This window comes from Martes martes (genome assembly GCF_963455335.1).
Source record: "Martes martes genome assembly, chromosome: 10".
NCBI lineage: Eukaryota > Metazoa > Chordata > Mammalia > Carnivora > Mustelidae > Martes > Martes martes.
Window position 1 is genome coordinate 261061 of NC_137898.1, and position 18680 is coordinate 279740.

General features: G+C 60.5%; 1 protein-coding gene across 3 annotated transcripts in view; it reads left to right on the plus strand.

The window, feature by feature from the left end:
* The first annotated feature begins 977 nt into the window (after positions 1-977).
* The window catches only part of PHRF1 (PHD and ring finger domains 1), a 28670-nt gene continuing 10967 nt past the window's right edge, over positions 978-18680 (plus strand). For 2 of the 3 annotated variants that reach the window (XR_013967511.1, XM_080815359.1), the window contains exons 1-9: positions 978-1096; positions 4825-4940; positions 5345-5452; positions 9518-9744; positions 11974-12057; positions 13244-13362; positions 16984-17087; positions 17247-17422; positions 18062-18191. Coding sequence is in view for 2 of the 3 variants with exons in the window: in XM_080815359.1 (XP_080671485.1) it covers positions 4847-4940; positions 5345-5452; positions 9518-9744; positions 11974-12057; positions 13244-13362; positions 16984-17087; positions 17247-17422; positions 18062-18191 (1042 nt within the window). In the remaining variant the exon portion in view is untranslated. The remainder of the gene's footprint in view (positions 1097-4824; positions 4941-5344; positions 5453-9517; positions 9745-11973; positions 12058-13243; positions 13363-16983; positions 17088-17246; positions 17423-18061; positions 18192-18680) is intronic. The other variant, XM_080815360.1, reaches the window with a different exon arrangement.

Genomic DNA, 18680 nt, shown 5'->3' on the forward strand with positions numbered 1-18680 from the left:
GTGGTTCCGGATCCGGGGTCCCCCTGTGTCTGCCCTCACTGCTCTAGTCTCTCCCCCACCTTGCTGCCTCGCCCCGCGGAGCCGGCAAGCCAGCACGTGTCATCCAGCTCCAGATCCACCGGAGCCCCTAGCGCCTCTGGCCACTTCCCGCACTGGGCCCGGCCACCCCGGCTTGGCCTCCTTCCCGGCGTCCGGCTGCGGCTTCTCGGGGCTCTCCCCACCCCCGTCACTGCCAGACCCCTCCTCACCGCCTAACACCGGCCAGTCCTCCCAGGCTCCTGAGCCCCGGACCCTACCCTGCTTTATCTTTCATCCCAGCACGGGTCGGCTTGCCACACACCACGCGGTGTGCGGACCGACAGCGCTGGAGGTGTCCGGCGTCTGAAGCAGACGGGGCGCGGGGCTGGGGTCTCCTCCCGCTGGGCCCAGCACCCGGAGGAGCCCGCCCACACAGGACTCCGTCAGTGTTGGCTCCGGGAGCGACTGCAGGGCGCGAAGCCGCTCTTCGCCGGAGCGCCGCGGGGAGCGGCGGCCAGAGCGCCGCGGGCTGGGGGCGTGACCAACGCCGGGAGGGCCGGGCCGCCGCGTGGGGGCGGGGCAGCAGGGTGGGGGCGTGTTCACGGGCGTGGGGCGGGGCCAGACCTGGGGGCGGGGTCTCAGATGTGCCGGACGGCCGCTGCCATTCGCCCTGGGCGGAGGGCGGGGGCTCGGACTGTACCAAGTCCCGGCGGGGGAGGGCTGGCACGGAACAGCCCACCGGCGGGGGCCTGGACCCTACAAGTTCGTCCAGACACTGGTCTTCCTGGGCGGTGAGCCAGCATTAAGCAGTGTCTGCGAAGTCTCGAGGCCCTCGGCCGCGGCGAGCGGCGGCTTCCGCCCCTCCAGCCTCTTCTTCCCCGCCCTGGTCCCAGTGGTCCCCGCCAACGGGCGGGGCGAGGCGGGAGGCCCGGAAGCCGGCCCCGTGCACTTCCGGGTCGGGGAGCGCGCGGCGACGACGGCGGCGGCTGCGGCGGCGGTGGCGGCGGCCTAGTCGAGGCCGGCGCTCGGGCGGCGCGGCGAGCGCCCGGGAGCGGCGGGAGGGACGCGAGGGTCTCGGGTACGTGCGGGGCCCGCGGCGGCCTGGGGGTCCCGGCCGCGCCCGGGCGCGAGGGCCGTCCCCGAGCGCCGCGCGCTTTGTCTGCGGCCTGCCCCGCAGGGCGAGGCCTGCGCCGCGCTGGCCCCGGGAGGGAGGGAGGGCGGGGAGGGCCGGCGCTCAGGCCGGGAGCCCCTTCGGCCCGCAGGCGCGTTTCTGGGGTCGCCGCCGCCTGTCCACAGTCGCGGGGGGCGCACCCGCCTCGTCCGGTGGGAACCCCCCCGGCCGTGCCGGGTGTGAGCGAGGCGTGACCCTGTGCCGACTCGTTTCCAGCTCCTGGCGGCCCCTGCAGCCGGCGGCTTCGTCTGCGCCTGGGCAGCCCGAGCGGCCCGCGGGATGGTTTCCCGTTAGCGCGCGTCGTCCTCCCCGCGGGCCGCCGGAGGAGGTATTGTCCTTCCTGAGGGTGCGCGACTTGCCCCGGGCGCGCAGCTGCCGAGCGCACAGCCTCCGGCCGCTGCTCCGCGCTGTTTTTAGCAGCGCCCGGTTATGCCTTGTCAGTCGCGGAGATTACGTGCTCTCGTCGTTTCTCGGAGCAAGTGGTGGTCGGCCTGGGAGCCTCCTTCTAGACAGGGCTCGTGTGGCTGGACCCTGAGGCTCAGGCGAGGCCTCCCAGGACCTCCGGACGGTTTGTTCACGGGAGAGTGTTGAGTCAGTAACAGTGGCTGGTCCCTTCCGGTGCAGTCTCTGCACCAGGCCAGTGCAGGGCTCCGAGGGCCAAGCTCAGCTTCGGGCTTCTCTGCAGCCCCCCAGATTGGACGCTTGGTGTCCACGTCAGCCCTGCACACACCTCGTTGGCCCTACTTTTTCACTTCCATTGCAGTTTCAGTTTTCAGGTCTCCTGCCCTTCAGGGCAGACGTGGAGTCAAGAACGACCGGCCTGGCCAGGTGTGAGATGTTGGGCCTGCCATACTTGCTCAGGGCCTGGCACAGGGGCCGGTTACCACCAGAAGTTCTTTGGGTTCCTTCATAACGGTCGGAATCGTAGGTGCTTCGGGTCCTTGCATTTGAAAAGAGAAAAATTATTTCCTCTCAGCTCTCTAAAGCTAGAGCAGAGAGGAGAGCCCCAGAGTACCGCCAGCATTGCCTGTGGCCTGGAGCATGCCAGCTGGGGTAGGGATGGTGAGCGTGGACAGGCGCGTCTGAGCCGGGGCTGCTGGTGGGGCTCCCATGAACACAGAGCTCTGACCACTGTGTTCCCGACAGGGAGAGGGCTGCTAGGGTCTCTAGTGGCCTCCTCCTCGGTATTTGCACAGGTGCTTACTCTAGGAAGTACTTTCAGAGGCTGCCTGGGTTTTTTTGCCAGCAGTTAACTGTCACGTGATGATTGTAGGACAGGCGATGTTCAGCCTCGTAGCTGACACTCTCCTGCTGCCCTCACAGCTGTGGTGGAGGAGCACAGGACCCACGGGACTTAACCCCGCAGGTGCAGGGACTGGTGGAGTTCAGCCTCATTCCTGGGCGGGTATTTCTGGCAAGCCCCTGTGTCCCAAACCCAGTCGTGGCCTTGTTGACCTCTTCCAACAGCCCTCTGAGGCAGGCCCTGCCACTGCCCATTACCGGTGGACCTGGGTCTTGGTGCACCAGGGGAGAAGCCAGGGGCTGTTTGTTCAGACTTTGACCTTGTGCTTATGTAACACATCATGAATTTGCACCCCAGAACCTGCCCTCGGCTGTGCTCTGTCGTCTCTTAGGTGGCCTCAGGGGTTACGTTTTCTGGTATGTGAAGCGTTCCCTGGTAGGGTTATGTGTGTTGGTACAGCGAACACTTGAACAGCACAGGGGTTAGGGGCGCCAGTCCCAGTGCAGTGGATAATCCACACGTAACTTTTGACTCCCTCTGAAGACCGTTGCTGACAGCGTCCTGTTGGACGGAAGCCTTACCGATGACACAAGCAGCTGATGGACGCGCATTTCTTTTATTAAAGCGAGCTGAAGGGAGAAATGCTACCAAGAAAATCGTGAGGAAGGAAAGCGTGTTCATGGTACTGTATTTACCCAAAAACTTTGCACGTGCAAATGGACCTGTGCAGTTCAAGCCCATGTTTTTTGGGGGCCAACTTGCAAAAAGGTGTTTCCCTCCCTGCAGGGCAGGAAGTTTACTGCACACTTTAGGGGCAGGTTAGGCATTGGAGTAGGTGTCCCGGGATGACCTTGTGGAGTCCAGTTGTGGGAATGGTGATGACACAGGCCAGAGTGTTCTAGGCCCTCTTCCCTGGCCCCACAGGAGAGGTGTCATCCTCCTAGAAGGGCTGTGGCCCTGTCATGTCCTGAGGTCTGTATGCCTCCAGCAGGAGTCATGGCCAGGAGTTGCAGGACGGCTGGGTCCCTGCTGTGTTGCTGAGTCACCAAGCAGTAAGGGTGCAGACCCTCCGTTGAGTGGGGCCATGGCTCACGTTCTCAACCTTAGAATGCTAAGTAGAGGAAAGGTGGTGGCTTTAGGGAGTGAATAATTCTATAGAACCACCTGTGAGTGTACTGTTTCCAGATAGGAACAGCATAAGGCAGTTGATAGTTTCATCAAATTAACATGCCCTCACTAGTTCAGAATTGGCGGCTTTGTAAGGGAAGTTAGGCTCTCCAGAGTCTGAATCTGGCCTTAGCCCCACCAGGGGATTATTCTCCGGGAGCATCTGTCCAGAGGTGGTGGTGATAAGCCCTTCTCTGGTTGCCACATGAAGCTCTTGGCGATGGCACGTGGCCCATGGGGGAAGAAGCCTGCGTGTGGGATCCACGAAGAGAGCCTTACCTGGTCGGACCCTCCTTCCCCAGTTCTTGCTTTGCCCCTCTGCCTTCTGGTCTTTTGTGTGACCCCTTTCCTCTGACCATGGAGAGTGGACTTGGCCTGAAGCACACCATACCCCAGGGAGGGTTTTCTTCGTCCTGGCTTTGTAAGTTACTGAGGGACTCCTTGTGGGAAGTGTTTCCTCTGAGAGTCACCTGGGAAATGAAGTGAGTAGCATTGTTGAGAAAGGAGCCCTTATTTGGGGTCAAAAGTTGGAGGTCTGGTAATGGAGGTAGATGTGTTTGGCTACATTTGTGAGGTCATCTGTCTCGGTCTTCTGTGTTGTCCTTGCAGTGACAGGACAGAGGAGGCAGGACAGGTGTCCCCCCGCCTTGGACATCAGAAGCCCAAGAGCAAAGTGGCCATGGTGTCTGAGAGGTGAGCCTGACCTCTGTGTCCCGTAGGGGGGTGCGGTCAGAGCAGCTCAGCTGACATGCAGCCCCTGCTGGTGATCTGGTGCGTGGAGGTCAGGCTGACCAACGTTGGCCAAGAGTGACAGGGCAGGAGAGTGCAGGGGGAGGGGTCCTGTTAGCCCTCTACATCCTTCTGACACCTGCCCCACTAGGTTGAGATCCCTGCTCTGCCTCAGTTATGATAAGCCATCGCGTTCGTGCCTGGCGTCAGGATTCCTTGGGACTGGTGAGGTGTTGTAGGCGCCAGACTGAAGCTTAATTAGCTCGTCGTAAGTTGAGATTTGACTTCGTTGCTCTGTAGATGAGAATCAGTGTCTTCTCTCCTACCTGTGCACAGCTTTGCAGTTCAAGTTGCTTTCTCTCACAGCTCGGCCTCCCTGTCCTCCGGATGAACATGTCACCGGGTCATGCTGTGTGCCGAGTGACTGTCGGGCTTTCAGGAGGGGAGCGTTGCATCCTGGGACAGTTGGGAACTTTCTGACTCCGGTTTATTTCAGAGCCGAACGCCAATGTCCAGTGATGGATGACGACAGCCTGGACGAGCTTGTGGACCAAAGCCCAGGGCCAGATGGACACCCGCGACTCAGCCCCGCCACCCTGGCCAGCAATGCTGGTGAGCCCGTCTCCCACCCCTTCTCCCCAACCCTGGGCGGGGAGCAGGTGTCTGCGGCTCGTACCTCTCAGAAGCAGTGGGGCCGCCTCATGTGTGGAGTCCCTTTTGAGAGTTATCTGTGTGGGTCGGTTTTCAACTTTTACTCCTTTTTCTAAGTTATTCTTTGTTTTTGATTGCATGAGGGGTACATACGTTTATCTTACTGTTCAGCTGAGTCGTACAGATGTAAATAGAGCGAGAGGATGTGCTTTTCCTACTTCTGTCCCCACCCATGTGGGCAGCTGCTCATAGTCCCTTCGGTGGGCGCGTCTGGCACCTCCGTGCCTCCGGGAGGCAGCGTCCCTCTTCGCTGCCTTGGTTGTGACACTTTCTCGGGGCCCCTGTCTCCACCTCTTTTGCTGTAGAAGAAAGCAGTGACGGCACCGGCGGGGGCTCTGAGGATGACACGGGCAGCGAGCGCAGCTGCAGCACCGACGGAGAGGACGAGGACGGGGGCCTGGAGGACCAGTCCGGTGAGAGTGCCGCCGTTCACGCGACCTCCTGTTTTCCCTCACCGTGACAGGGACCGCCGTTTATGAAACGGTGCTGGAGTTGATGGCTTGCCCACACTGGCCAGCGGAGGGCTGCAAGGAACTGGGGAGAGGCTCCCATGCCAGTGGGCCTCACCTTCCGCCAGGGCAGTGGCTCATTTTCGTTGTAATCCTTTGTTTCAGAGTTCATTTTGACAGCGCAACTTCGTTAAAGATTAAAATGTTTAAGAATGTGGAGCAGCACGAACTGGGGTCTTTCTGGGGTGAGCCCAACGGAATGGATTTGCCGGCACAGTGAGCAGAGGCTTGCTGTGGCCCAGGGCCACCTGGCCAGGACTCTCAACAGGCCAGCTCAGTGGAGCCATTCGTGGCTGCCTCTCATTCTTCTGACCAGAGCCCCCGAGAGCTGACAAGTGCAGGAAGTGATTTTATTAAGGAATTCCTAGCACCTTCGTGCCAGTTGACTTCTGTGCCCTTGAACTTCTGCATAGGGAATGTTGCCATAAGGGACTCTGGTTGGGCTCACAGCACCTCCTTCCCTGTCCCTCTAGCTGCCCTGGCTGCCGCATGGCTTCCCAAGGCCCCCAGCCCGGGCCACCCTGTCTGAGGCCAGCTGTGCTCACCTTCCAGAGAGGGAGGGTGCACTTGGCCCTAACTGCTGATAGGGCGCTGGGCTTTGGAAGTAGTCACCAAGTCGGGAGAGAGGCATGGTCCTAAAGCAAGTACCATCTGCGTGTCACTGTCTCTCAGGCCCTTGTGGTTGGCAGTGTTAGAATGTTACAGAAAGGTAACGGGCTCCTGAAGGAACAGGATTGCAGTAGCATGAGCGGATGTGGGTTTGCAACTTTGTGTGTGTCGGTGACTTACTCCTCCACGGTTGGATTTTGGATGCTGTACACGGGGACCTGAAAGTATGTCCTGAGTTTGCAGGTCACGGGTAGAGTTCTTCTGATTGTCCCCTACGACTGGCGTGTGGCGTTGGGCTGACCTGCAGTAGGTCTCAGGCACAGACACTTGGCATTGGCAGGGCTGAAGGCAGGAGGTTTGTCCCTCCAGCAAAGGTTTGAGGGCCTGCTGGACGCCAGAGAATCTGGATGGGGCCCGGAGGGAGTGCGGAAGCCCGCTGACCTGCCGTTCCTGAGCTCAGCACTTAGCAGCCAAGACAGTGGCGTAAAGAAGCGGTTATGACGAGGGCAGTCCATGGCAAGAGTGGGTATGTAGGGGCATCGCCGGAAGAGGGGTTCTGTGGGCCTAGAGTGCTGAGGAGAAGCTTCCAGAGAGGCCCATCTAAGCTGTGAAGGACAGGAGGCAGGGCCGGTCGGTAGCGGACCGAGTGCTGCTGTAGACGGACAGGTGGCCCAGAGCTGAGTGCCCAGGAGGGAGGGAGATGCAGGTGCCGGGCCTGCAGGTGGGGAGGCGCCACAGGGACGGAGGGCACTGAGGCCCTGGTCGTGGCTCGGAGGCCTGTCTGCTTACGTGAGTGCCCTTTGTTCCTTCGGCACCAGCCTTATGAACAGGTGGCGGCCTATCCTTAGCAGGTGGGAAGTGTAGTCAGACCTTGAGAAGGGGAGTCTCCTGAAGGGGCATTTCCTATATCCCTGCGGGCCTGGCCCTTCCCAGAGCAGCTCTTTCTGCTTGTTGCTTTTCTTGCCATAGCGTTCGTCTTGTAAACGGCTGGCTTGATTGCGGGCTGCTGACTTTCCAACTTCAAGTATTACATACTTGAAAGAGCCATCCGGGTGGCTCAGTCAGTTGAGTGTCGGAGTCTTGATTTTGGCTTAGGTCATGATCTTGGGGTCCTGAGATCGAGCCCCACGCCAGGCTCCACGCTTAGTGGGGAGTCTGCTTGAGATTCTCTCTCTCTCTCTCTCTCTCTCTCTCTTTCTCTCTTTCTCTCCCCCCCTTCCCTCTCCCTCTCCTCCTCCTGCTTGCACACACCTGCATGCGGATTCTCTCTTTCTCTGGAGTAAATAAATCTTTAAAAATATATATTATTGGGATGGCTGGGGGGCTCAGTCGGTTAAGCCTCTGCCTTTGGCTCCAGTCATGATCTGAGGGTCCTCGAATGGAGCCCCACGTCGGGCTCCTTGCTCAGTGGCGAGTCTGCTTCTCCCTCTGTTGGCTGTTCCCCTGCTTGTATTCTCTCTCTTTCTGACAAGTAAATAAAGTCTTTTTAAAAATATATCTTTAGGGCGCCTGGGTGGCTCAGTGGGTTAAGCCACTGCCTTCGCTCAGGTCGTGATCCCGGGGTCCTGGGATCGAGCCCCGCATCGGGCTCTCTGCTCGGCAGGGAGCCTGCCTCCTCCTCCTCTCTCTCCACCTGCCTCTCTGCCTACTTGTGATCTCTGTCTGTCAAATAAATTTAAAAAAAATCTTTAAAAATATATATATGTTTTTTAAAAAACGTATTAGTAAAGTCTTACGACAAAAACTGAGAATGTTGGGCTCTGATCTGTGGCCTCACCCCAGCCTCCAGGCCGAGCGCGCACTGCTCCACAGGGAGCTGTGATGGGACGAGGGACCGTGAGTCACACAGCCCCTGGGAGCCCCCATCTCTGGCTCCAGCACGGACCGTGCCCTTCTTGGGGACCGTGCATTCATCCGCACCATCCTCACTGATCCCCTGTTGAGGCAGGACCGTCAGCAGCAGCCCCTGAGGAGGGGTGAACAGAGGTCGACGGCTCCGGGCCCCGCGCGCCTGCGTGGGTCTTTACCACCCCCGTCGTTGCTGGTCACCATCCCTCATTGCTGTAGGACAGTCCCGGGTGCTACACAGGGTCTCGTGGCCCTGAGATGGCCAACTCTTTTGCCCTTCGGAATTCCGTAGGGAGAATCTGACCGCCTGGACGCAACCCCCTTCTGCTCGCTCGGCCCTTAGCAAAGCAGGAAAGCTGAGAGAAGCCCATTCTCGGGCAGCTTCCCCCGTGCCCTTTTCCAAAATTTTTGCATACCGGTTTCATTAGGTATTTTTTTCTTCCTGTGTAACCAGCAGCTCAGAACAGTGTGCTCGTAACCTCAGTGTTTCCAGGGTCAGCAGTCCAGGTGTGCGTTGCTGGTCCTTTGCCCAGGTCTCACTCGCCGACATCGGGGGTCACGGGGCTACGGGGCCCACCTGAGGCTCAGGGTCCTCCTCCAAGGGCACTGCTTGTTGGCAGAATTCGGAGCCTTGAGGGGGTAGGGCTGAAGTCGTGAGCTCTGGCTGGCTGTCGGCGGGGGACTGTCCTCCGCTCCTGGAGGCCACTTCCTTGACCGGCAGGTCACATAGCTGCTTGCTTGCTTCCACACCTGCGGGCGCATATTGCTCTGACTTCTTTCTCTGCAACCAGCTGGGTAAAATGGTTTTTAAAGGGTGCACCTGCTTGGGCAAGGAGTACTTCCCTCGGCCATGCGGCAGCAGGCCTCTAGGGGAGACACGGGTTCTCTCCGCTCTGGAAGGGATTGGATATGGCGTGTCCTGGGGCCCTGTGAGAGTGAACTTGAACCTCTCGTGGAGTTTGCATACGTTGACTGCTGTGTTGAACTGAAAGGGTCTCTTTTTTTGCTGGTCTGGATCCAGCCCCAGAACCTCTCAGAAATTGATCAGAACTGTTACAGCCAAATTGCCCAGTTGGGAACCCATGGTCCCTGTGTCCCCCCAAAAAAGCAATAGACCTGTAAGGAAGGTCTCGTGTGGAGGCAGATGGTTTGTTAAGACTGTGTTTGGGGGAGGGTTTTGGGGGTGTGTGGCTCTGTCTGGAGGCTGCTGTGCTCCGCGGGGGCAGTTGTCCGACCGGGGCGGGCCCCTGGCTGCTGCCCTGATGGGGAGCATTCGGCTTCCGCAGCAAGGGAGGGGCTTGTGGAGCTGGGACGGCCACTCAGGCCACGTCCCATCCTCTTAGCTCAGAAGCCACTTCAGTGAGGTGCCCAGGGGTGGGCCTGTCGGGCAGGGCATCAGCAAGGTGTCTGTCCCCTGAGTGTGGGGTTTAGAAACGTGCCTTCCTGCATGCAGCTGTGGCCTGTTTGCTTCCAGGGCTCCAGCTCACAAAGTCACGTTTCTCCTTTTTCAAGGTTCCGAAGACTCTGAAGAAGAAGGAGGAGGAGGAGGAGAGGGCACAGAGGCCTTAGTGGCTGTGGTGGACGCTCAGGGGAAGTTGGAAGCCAGTGGCACGTTCAGTTCTGATGATGATTCCGAGAGCTGCCCAATTTGTCTCAATACTTTCAGGGACCAGGCTGTGGGGACCCCGGAGAGCTGTGCCCATTATTTCTGCCTGGATTGTATCATCGAATGGTCCAAGGTGAGTAGGCAGCTTCTCTGGGGTCCTTCCTTCCTTCAGGATGACCTCTCTCCATTTACGAGTGACCCTTCAGTCGCCAGCCTCTTGCCGGTGGTGCTCTTTGTTCCGCAGAAGAAATTGAGGCCATAGCATTGGCTCCTTGTGTGGTCTTCACGTTTGGTGTGCTCCTGGCTCTTGGGGTCTCCAGGAAAGCTCAGTGTGGGGTGATGTGCCCGTGGAGCATGGGATGAGGAGGCGGGAGAGAGAAACATTATTTCTGGGTCAGTGCCCCGTGGGGACCTGTGTGCGGGAATCCCGGACGACTCAGGGCAGTCTGTGGCTGGCAGAGGCAGCCCGGTATGCCATGACCCCACAGACAGGGCGTGGGGTGGAGCTCAGCGCCGAGTCATGACGACCAGCGGGACAGGGAGCCCATCGGAAGACAGATAAAGGGAATGTATCAGAAACAGTATATTTCATGATGAACTTTAATTTTTAGAAGAGTTTATTTGAGAAAAGAGATAGTGAGAGAGAGCACAGGTGGGGAGGAGAGGGACAAGCAGGCCCCCTGCTGAGCAGGGAGCCCGATGTGGGGCTCAATCCCAGGACCCTGAGATCGTGACCTGAGCCGAAGGCAGACGTGTCGCTGACTGAGCCCCCCAGGTGCGCCCCCCCGATGGTGAACTTGAGAAGCAGTAACCCTCTTCCGACTTTTTAAACTTCTTACTGTGAAAAATTCTGAAGACGAAGAAGAGGGCGGGAGGAGTGATGTGCGCCCCCCACCCCCTGCCCGTCCCCGCGTTTAGGAGCCGTCTGCCTCCTCTGTGCAGCCTGGAACTTGACCCACATGGATGCTGTGTGGATGTAGTGGACCTCCACGCCACCACCTCCCCTCGCGAGGTTAACAGTAACCCCGCAGCCCCAGTCCTGCTCCCCGTGTTCCCAGACAGCTCAAGAGTCTGGACCTCGGCCATGTTTGTGCTGCCCTCGAGGCTACCTGTCTGCTGCCTCACGGGTGTCGTTCAGGGCTTCCCTGCCCCCGACGCTCCTCGCACCTGTCCTGTGGGGCTGGACCCGTTGGCACAGTTAGATTAAGGGTTAGATTTTTTCGCAACCAAAGCCTTATAAATTGAGGAGCCTGACAAGGTGCTGGTTTTCTAGTTGGTATCATACTGAATTAGCAGAAGGCGAGAATACAAGCAGAAGTGTCGCATAGGAAAAGGTACTCATCACAAGTAAGTTTGTCAGCATAGGTGTTTTCCAGAAGAATGTCAGAATGGGAAGCGCAGCGATAGCGCTGAACACGAGATAAACAGACGAAAGGTCATACTCAGAAGCGAGTCATAAGAAGACATGTGAGAGCCGTGAAGACCTTTTCTTTCTTTCTTTTTTTAAAAATTATTTATTTATTTATTTGACAGAGAGAGAGAGAGAGATCACAAGTAGGCAGAGAGAGGAAGGGAAGCAGACTCCCTGCTGAGCAGAGAGCCCGATGCGGGGCTCGATCCCAGGACCCTGAGATCATGACCTGAGCCAAAGGCAGTGGCTTAACTACACTGAGCCACCCAGGCGCCCCTGTGAAGACCTTTTCTAAAACCGTTGAGTCTGAATGAAGAAAGCACTTTCTGGAGGGGAAGTCCCAGCTCCAAGAGATGGCCGTGGCAACCCCGGGGCATCCTGGGCCCTCAAGGCATCGTGAAGTGTGGAGAGGAGGGACGGAAAATCCCAAGAATTGTCTTTCAAGAAAGGGAGAAGGTCTCCTGGATGTTAAGATTTATGAAACTCTAGTGACTACACCGGACTTGCTCCGGGAATGGAGACCAGGCCCCGGGAGCGTGGTGGGGACCTGAAGGGCAGCCACACATGGTGGGCAGCGGGCAGCATCTTGCACAAGGGAGAGAGGGGCTCGGTACACGTGTGTGAGATGGAAGGAAAGAGGGCCCGGCTTGCAGCGCGCACACAGCATCCCCTGGATTCAAGATCGGAAGCACCTGTCAGGACAGGGAAGGGCTCCTAGCCCCTCGCCAGGCCGCCGGGAGGACTTAAACGAGGCCAGCTGGGAGCGAGGTTCCACCACGAGACCCGCCACAGTTGCCCGAGGGTCAGGCCGAAGACGGGGCAGGACGGGAGCCCCTGCACCTCTCGGGCTGGGTGTTAAGTGAAGGTTGGATGATCAGGTTATAAAGAGTTTTTGACTTGAATGGAGAAAATGATCCTGCGGGATCCTGACACAATTTTTATCTCTTACAGAATGCCAATTCCTGTCCAGTCGATCGAACTGTGTTTAAGTGTATTTGTATTCGAGCCCGGTTTGGTGGTAAAATCCTGAAGAAGGTAAGCGGAGGTGCAGCGGCCGAGCCTCCACCCCGTGCCGTTACGTCGGTCCCCGTCTGAGGGGAGAACGTGCTTGCAGGGCCCGTTGGTTTGCCTGAACGGCGTCCGTGTTGGCCAAGTGCTTTTCAGCACTTTTCAGCCACGCGGGCCCTCTGCAGCCTGTAGGGGCAACGCCGGTGGGTGGAGATGCTGCCTTGGCGCTGGTTCTGGGTGGCGCAGACGGTGGCAGTTTCTCAGACGTCTCCTCCCCACTCCCGCCTGCCTTCTCTCTGCCTCCCCGCTTGTCTCCTCTTGCGCCGCGGCCGATGCGGGAGCACCCACACGGCCGACGGCGCTGGGCAGGGCCACGCGCGGGGCGGCTCAGAGGTTCTGCTGTGCTCTTGGGTGTGTGCTCTCTAGGGCACGGGGGCTCCTGGCCGTAGGCCTGCCGTTTCCTTGGCGCAGGTCTTGGAGCCCGAGGTGTGCGGGGACTCGGGCCCTTGCTGGGCTCCGGTTGGTGCTGCGGGCGGCAGCTGCGGTTCTGGCCCGGCCCGGGCGCTCTGCTCTCCGCCGCCCGGGAGCGCCTCCCACGGCCGGTGGGCGGCCTTCCTTTACCTGGAGTGGACCCCGAGCCCTTGCTGGGTGTGCAGAGAGGTCCTAGCGGCCCATGAGCGAGCCCGGCTGGAGAAGATCCAGGAGCCTTGGTGCGGGAGTTGCCTGCCCGGCTCTAGAGAAAAGGCTGAGTGTGTGTGACAGGAGGAGGAGGGGGCAGAGGCTGTGCCCTGCGGTGTGGGGAGATGGGCGGGGTGCAGAGGTGGCGTCCCATCTGAGGGGACTGTGTCCCCAGACCTAGCACACACGAAGGCTCGGGTGACGGAAGCTCCGAGGACCACGTCTCTGAGCCTGCGTGTCGAGGGCCGGCCCCACACGGGGCTGGGACTGTCCCAGTGCGGCGGCCCATGGGACGGGCATGTCCTTGGCATCCGTGTCTCCCCGTCTTTACCAAGTTGTACGGTCATTCTCGTGAGAGGAAAGGCTGCTGCTTTTGTCCCGCTCCCCTCCTCGCGCTCCAGCGCCGGTGTCCTGGCTCGAGGCTGCCGGCTCCCTCTGCACCCCGCCCCCGCCCCCCGGCAGGGAGAGGCTGCGCGGTCCGCTCGAGGTTCGGGCTGCCCTTGCCGTGTGACCAGTGGTGCTTTCCTGCCCGCAGATTCCAGTGGAGAACGCCAGAGCCGGAGAGGATGAGGAAGAAGACCCAACCTTCTGTGAGGTGTGCGGCAGGAGCGACCGGGAGGATCGTCTGCTCCTCTGTGACGGCTGTGACGCCGGGTGAGCCTGAGGCCCTCCTCGTGGTGGCTCCAGAGGGCCCCGAGCCCCTTCTGCTGTCCCTAGTCCCTGACGGCCGGGAAGTGCCGCGGGAAGCCCTGTGCTCTGGGTTTCCTCCCCACAGCTGTTCACCATTGTGGTCGCTGAGGCCCAGCCCGCTGTGTCGGGAGCACCCGAATCCCAGGCCACCGGCCGGTAGCCGGCAGACCTCCCGGGCTCTTCCGTTCCCTGCCGTTTATACCCTCTGTCTGTTCCCCCCAATATCAGGAGGCTCCTTGCAGAGATGCACATAACGCATCGAGACAGAAAAGCTGAGGGAAACACGAGAAGTGGGGTCTGTGGGGCCGGTCAGCAGCCCCGGGGGCCCAGGCAAAGGACTTGTGTGGGACCCTGCCTTTTATGAGGTCAGGTGACCCCTGTGTCCAGCAGGCCCTGGCTCCTGGGAGCCTTTGCCCAGCCTCCTTCCATCGTGGTTCCTCTTCTCGGGGACCCCCGCAGGGGCTGCCGCTGGACGTCTGCAGAATTAGTCTGTAAGCTTGTGAGGGGGCTGCGGCAGCGTCTCGGGCGGGGCACAGGCGGTAATGAGAGAATCCCACGGGGCCGACAGGTCTGGAACTTCCTCTTGGGCAGCAGGTGGCCCTTTTCAGGGTTGGGCTGAGAAGCAGCAGGAGGAAGTCTCGAGCCCTGGGGACTCAGAGCCGGCCCTGGAGGTGCTCGCTTAGTTCTGTTGCAGGTTGGCCCAGGCTCTGACCCCTGCCCGGAGCCTCCTGTGTGGCGCTCAGTTGGCCACGTGCTCGCCCGCCAGACAGCTGACACACGCTGTGCATTTACTTCCCTAAGGCACCTTCCCGGGCCTCCCTCTCTGGTGCCACCCTCGAGGCTGGCACACTCTGCCCTTGCGCCCTTCCACAAGGGGCTGCTGGCGTGCGTGCCGTGTGAGTGCTCCACTCGGGGTGCTCCAGCTGGGGAGCCGGGAGTGGCCGTGTCTGACTGCCCTCTGCTCCTCGGTCACTATGAGTCTGGGGGACAGGAGAGGGGTGCCTTCGGTGTCCTGCGAACCCTCGAGGCCAGTCCCTGCTCTTGCCGTCCCTGTGCCCCGTTCACAGGCCTGCCTGAGTACTGGCAGGAGGCCGAAGAAACACCGTCTCGTGGGGCCCTGGGGCTGAGCGGGCAGCTTAGCTCTCGGAGCTCGCTTTCCTGCAAAACCAGTCCTCCCCCCGTGTTCGTGGCCATTTGGGGCCTGGAGCAGCTGGGTGCTACAGGAGAGGCCATCCGAGGTGGGAAGGACTGTGGTCCTGGCCGCGGGTCTCAGCTCCGTAGCCCAGGGCCCCCCAGCCGGATGCCAGACTCAGGTGCCTTCTGGTGGTCTCCACGGTGGCCGGAGGGCCCAGGTGAGGCCGCTGGAACGTTTGCTCGCAGGGGCTTCTTGTTTTCCGGCCACTTCTGAATTGGGCCCATGACCTCAGTTCTTTACACCAGGGTCTCTTTGTAACCCTAGAAACCGGACAGTGACTTGTAAGGACTTTTTACAACTTTGCTAAGTTTTTTTTTACTCTTATAAAGTATGTTTGTGAATTTAATATATCGATTTTTGTATTTTCCGTGCTTGAATTGTTTAGCAGGCAAGAAAGCTCAAGTACGTAAAAACCCTGGTGAATCTAAAACTTTTAAGATAAGCGCAGAGGGGTCTCGTGCCTCCAGGCGCCCTTACGCTGCTCTGACCCGCCGCCTGCCGAGTCTTCCTGGCGCTCTTGCTTGTCTTTCACCTGAAATGACTCCGTTACATGGGAAATGGAGTCTCAAGGCTGTCGGTGCACAAATGTGTGTGACAGGTCCTTTCGCTGTTACCGGAAGTGAAGTGCAGATTATCCCTGATTTTTTGAAACTTGCAGTTTAACGGAAAGGCATTGAGTCACCAGGGAAGCCATCGAGGACGTCACTGCTTCCCGTCGCTGTGGTCCATGCAGGCAGGAGGTCAGCTCTGGGTGCCTGGTCTACGCTGCTGTGCGGGGAATTGGGGACGGGAGCTGTGCCCCCATCCGGGTGGCAGCTCTGTGACCCTCCCTCAGTGTGAGTCCCCAGCCAGTCTTGCCTGTGCATGGACTGCGCAGGACACAGGCTGGCCGGGCTGGGCGCCTGTCACACAGCAGTGGCCTCCACTCGAGGCCCTGGGCCTTGGCCCGAGGAGAACATGGAGTGAGCCGTGTTGGGTCCTTGGAGCTTTGTGAGAAGCTGCACGGCTCCTGATCCTCATCTATCTATCTATCTATTTATTTATTTATTTATTTGACGGAGAGAGAGAGCGCAAGTAGGCAGAGGGAGAGAGGAGGAAGCAGGCTCCCTGCGGAGCAGAGAGCCCAATGCGGGGCTCGATCCCGGGACCCTGAGACCACGACCTGAGCCAAAGGCAGTGGCCCCACCCACGGAGCCCCCCAGGTGCCCCTGATCCTCTTCTTGAGACCACGGAGCTCCCAGAAGGATCTTCGAAGGCTGGGATCTACTTGGGGTGTTGGGGTGCTCCCCAGGACTTGATGCTGGCCTGGACGATTCCAGGGGGAGCCTCCCAGCCCCCGCTCCCGTCCCTGTGGCCCTCGTGTGAGGTTCCCCCCCCCCCCACCCAGCCTGGCTCCCTGGATCCTCACGTTTCACGCTGTGACCAGCACGTGGTCCTTCAGCTGCTCAGGATCTGGGCTCAGGTCTTCAGGGACTTAGTGGGGACTCCACTTGGGTGTCCGTCTGGCTCGAGGCTATCTGGGGTCTTGGCGTGAAGGTGGAGAGGCTGGCATGGGCAGCCCATGCCAGCAGTGAAGTGAATCTTCCCAAGCTGCTTTCATTGAAGACTGGCCCTGGGCCCTGTTTCTCTTTGCTCTCAGCACACAGAGCCTGCCTTTCTCCATTGGCTCCTTGGACTGGGTTGTGAAGTATGAGGTGCCAACATTTGGAACTCTTGGGGCTGCCGAGTGACCTTGGGGTGGGGAAGGACAAGCTGAGGTTCCAGAACCAGCCAGAAGTGAGGCTCCAGGTGCAGGTGCAGGGTACCTGCCATGGTTGGCCGCATGCCCCCCACGGGACGGAGCTGCCCGCGGTCACGAGGCCGCCTGCGTCCATCTCTCCGTGCAGTCTGCCTCCTGTGGAAGATTCAGGAGCTGTTGGGCCCCCTTCGGAGGGCGGAGATAGCAGCATGCCCCAGGGAAGGACTGCGGGGAGATTGGGAGCCTTGTGTCTCCCGTCTGATGCATGCGGCCCTCTGAGCGGGCCAGCCTGCGCCGCGTCCTCAGGGTCAGCTTGGTGAGATGTTCCAGGCCGAAGCGGCCCGCAGCACCTTGCTGTGAGCTCGAGGCCCTTTTTCCAGTGGGGAGAGGGAGCACTGGGTTCCTCTCTCAAGGACCCCGGTCCGTGGGCCAGGGCCCCTCCCTCATGATCTCACGTAACCTCACCACCCCTGAAACCCCATTTCTAAATGCAGTGACTTTGGGTATTAGGGCTTCGACATGGGGACCGGGGGGGTCACGATTCCGTCTACGGCGGGGGCACCGCAGTCTTGGGACACGTCAGGATGATGGTGGTGGCTCCCTGGATTGTGACAGTGGTGCTAAAGCCCCCGTCTGCCGCCTGTTCCTGTAGGTACCACATGGAGTGTCTGGACCCTCCTCTCCAGGAGGTGCCAGTGGATGAGTGGTTCTGTCCGGAATGCGCCGCGCCTGGAGCTGCTCCCGCTGCAGGTAGAGGTGCGCCTCCCCCCAGCCGGGGAGCGTTCAGGGGCCTCCCATCTTCTGGGAGAACTTGTAGGGTTTTCTGTCAGGGCAGCCCAGGACCCCGGGGAGATGCCCCCACCAGGCCAAAGCCATGGCGGACACACATCAGTCCGGGATGCTCCTTCTTCCCAGATGCAGGTCCTGTGACTGAGGAGGAGGTCTCCCTGCTCTTGGCTGACGTGGTGCCCACCACCAGCCGGCTTCGGCCCCACGCAGGGAGGACCCGCGCTATTGCCAGGACAAGGCAGAGCGAGAGGGTCCGAGCGACTGTGAACCGGAACCGGATCTCCACCGCCAGGAGGATTCAGGTGGGCGTGCCCACTGCTGAGGCTACCGATCCCACTGTGGAGCCGTGCCCGACTCGGCCCCTCGGGGTGCAGGACCATGTGGCAACACCGGCCACGGACAGCCCTGGCCGGGGGGGGGGGCGCGGGGGGGGGGGCTCTTCTCTGCTGTCTGGCTGCTCAGGGAGGGCATCGAGCTGGTGGAGGGGTGAGAGGACCTGGTGGAGGCTCCTACCCCATCGCCCCATCACAGATGCCCACAGTCCTGCCTCCCTTCCTCCTGTGTCCGCCTCGTGCCCCATCTCCCTGGGCCCCCACCCGGGCCGCCCCCCACCGTGGCTGGGAGCCTGTGCGGTCCGCTCCTCATCACCCTTCATTCTCACTCCGACTCGCTTCTGAGGCCCTCCCGGGCCCCGGGCTGCCTGCTGGAAGCGCGCAGCGTTTGTCGGAAGCGAGAAGGGCACGGCTGCCAGGTCTGTTACTGGCAGGCCGAGGGCATCCAGCTTCCGCGGTTGGTTTGGTGGGGCTGGCACAGGGTCCCTCGGGTTCCCAGGTGGTGCCGCCCCTGCTGGGGTCCTGCCCGGAGTCCTCCGCGGGGCATGGGGGCTGCGTGAGAAGCCCATGGGCGGTCGCCCCGCTGACGGCACCCTCCTTGCCATGTAGCATGTCCCACGGTACCTCATGTCTTCTCTGCTGGACGAGACCATCGAGGCCGTTGCTGCGGGTCTGAGCTCTGCTGTGTACCAGCGCCCCGTGACGCCCCGAGCCCCCGCCAAGCGCAGGAGGAGAGCAGGTAAGCCCGGGGGTGGTGGCTCCGCTGCGGGCCGCGCGCGCGTGTCCCTGGGAAGCAGCCGGCCACGTGCTCGCCTCCCACGAGCTTCGCCCGCAGAGCCACGTCGTGTTCTGCAAGCTGGTGTTTTCACGTCACAGAAATAGGACACAGATACTCCGTGGGCCAGGCTGGTCTGGCCCGCTCAGGCCTTCCGACATCCGCCCACCGCAGGCCTCCTGCACACGCGTCCGGGCGACTCAGCCGCGCCCAGCGTGGGTGGGAAGCGCTCTGCAGGCCTTGGTGGCAGAACGGTCTCGCTTCCCCCCAGATGAAGTGGTACGCCAGGAAGCCCCTGGTTCTCGGCCTTTCCCTATGGGAGCCGTTGAGCTGATTAATTCACTGGCTTCTTGTCGTTTTCTGTGTTGGTTCTGGTGATTTTGTCCCGGTAAGTCCTGTCCTTGCCTGGTGTCAGTAGGCACCCCCCCGGGGAGAAGCCCTGGGGTCCTCGTG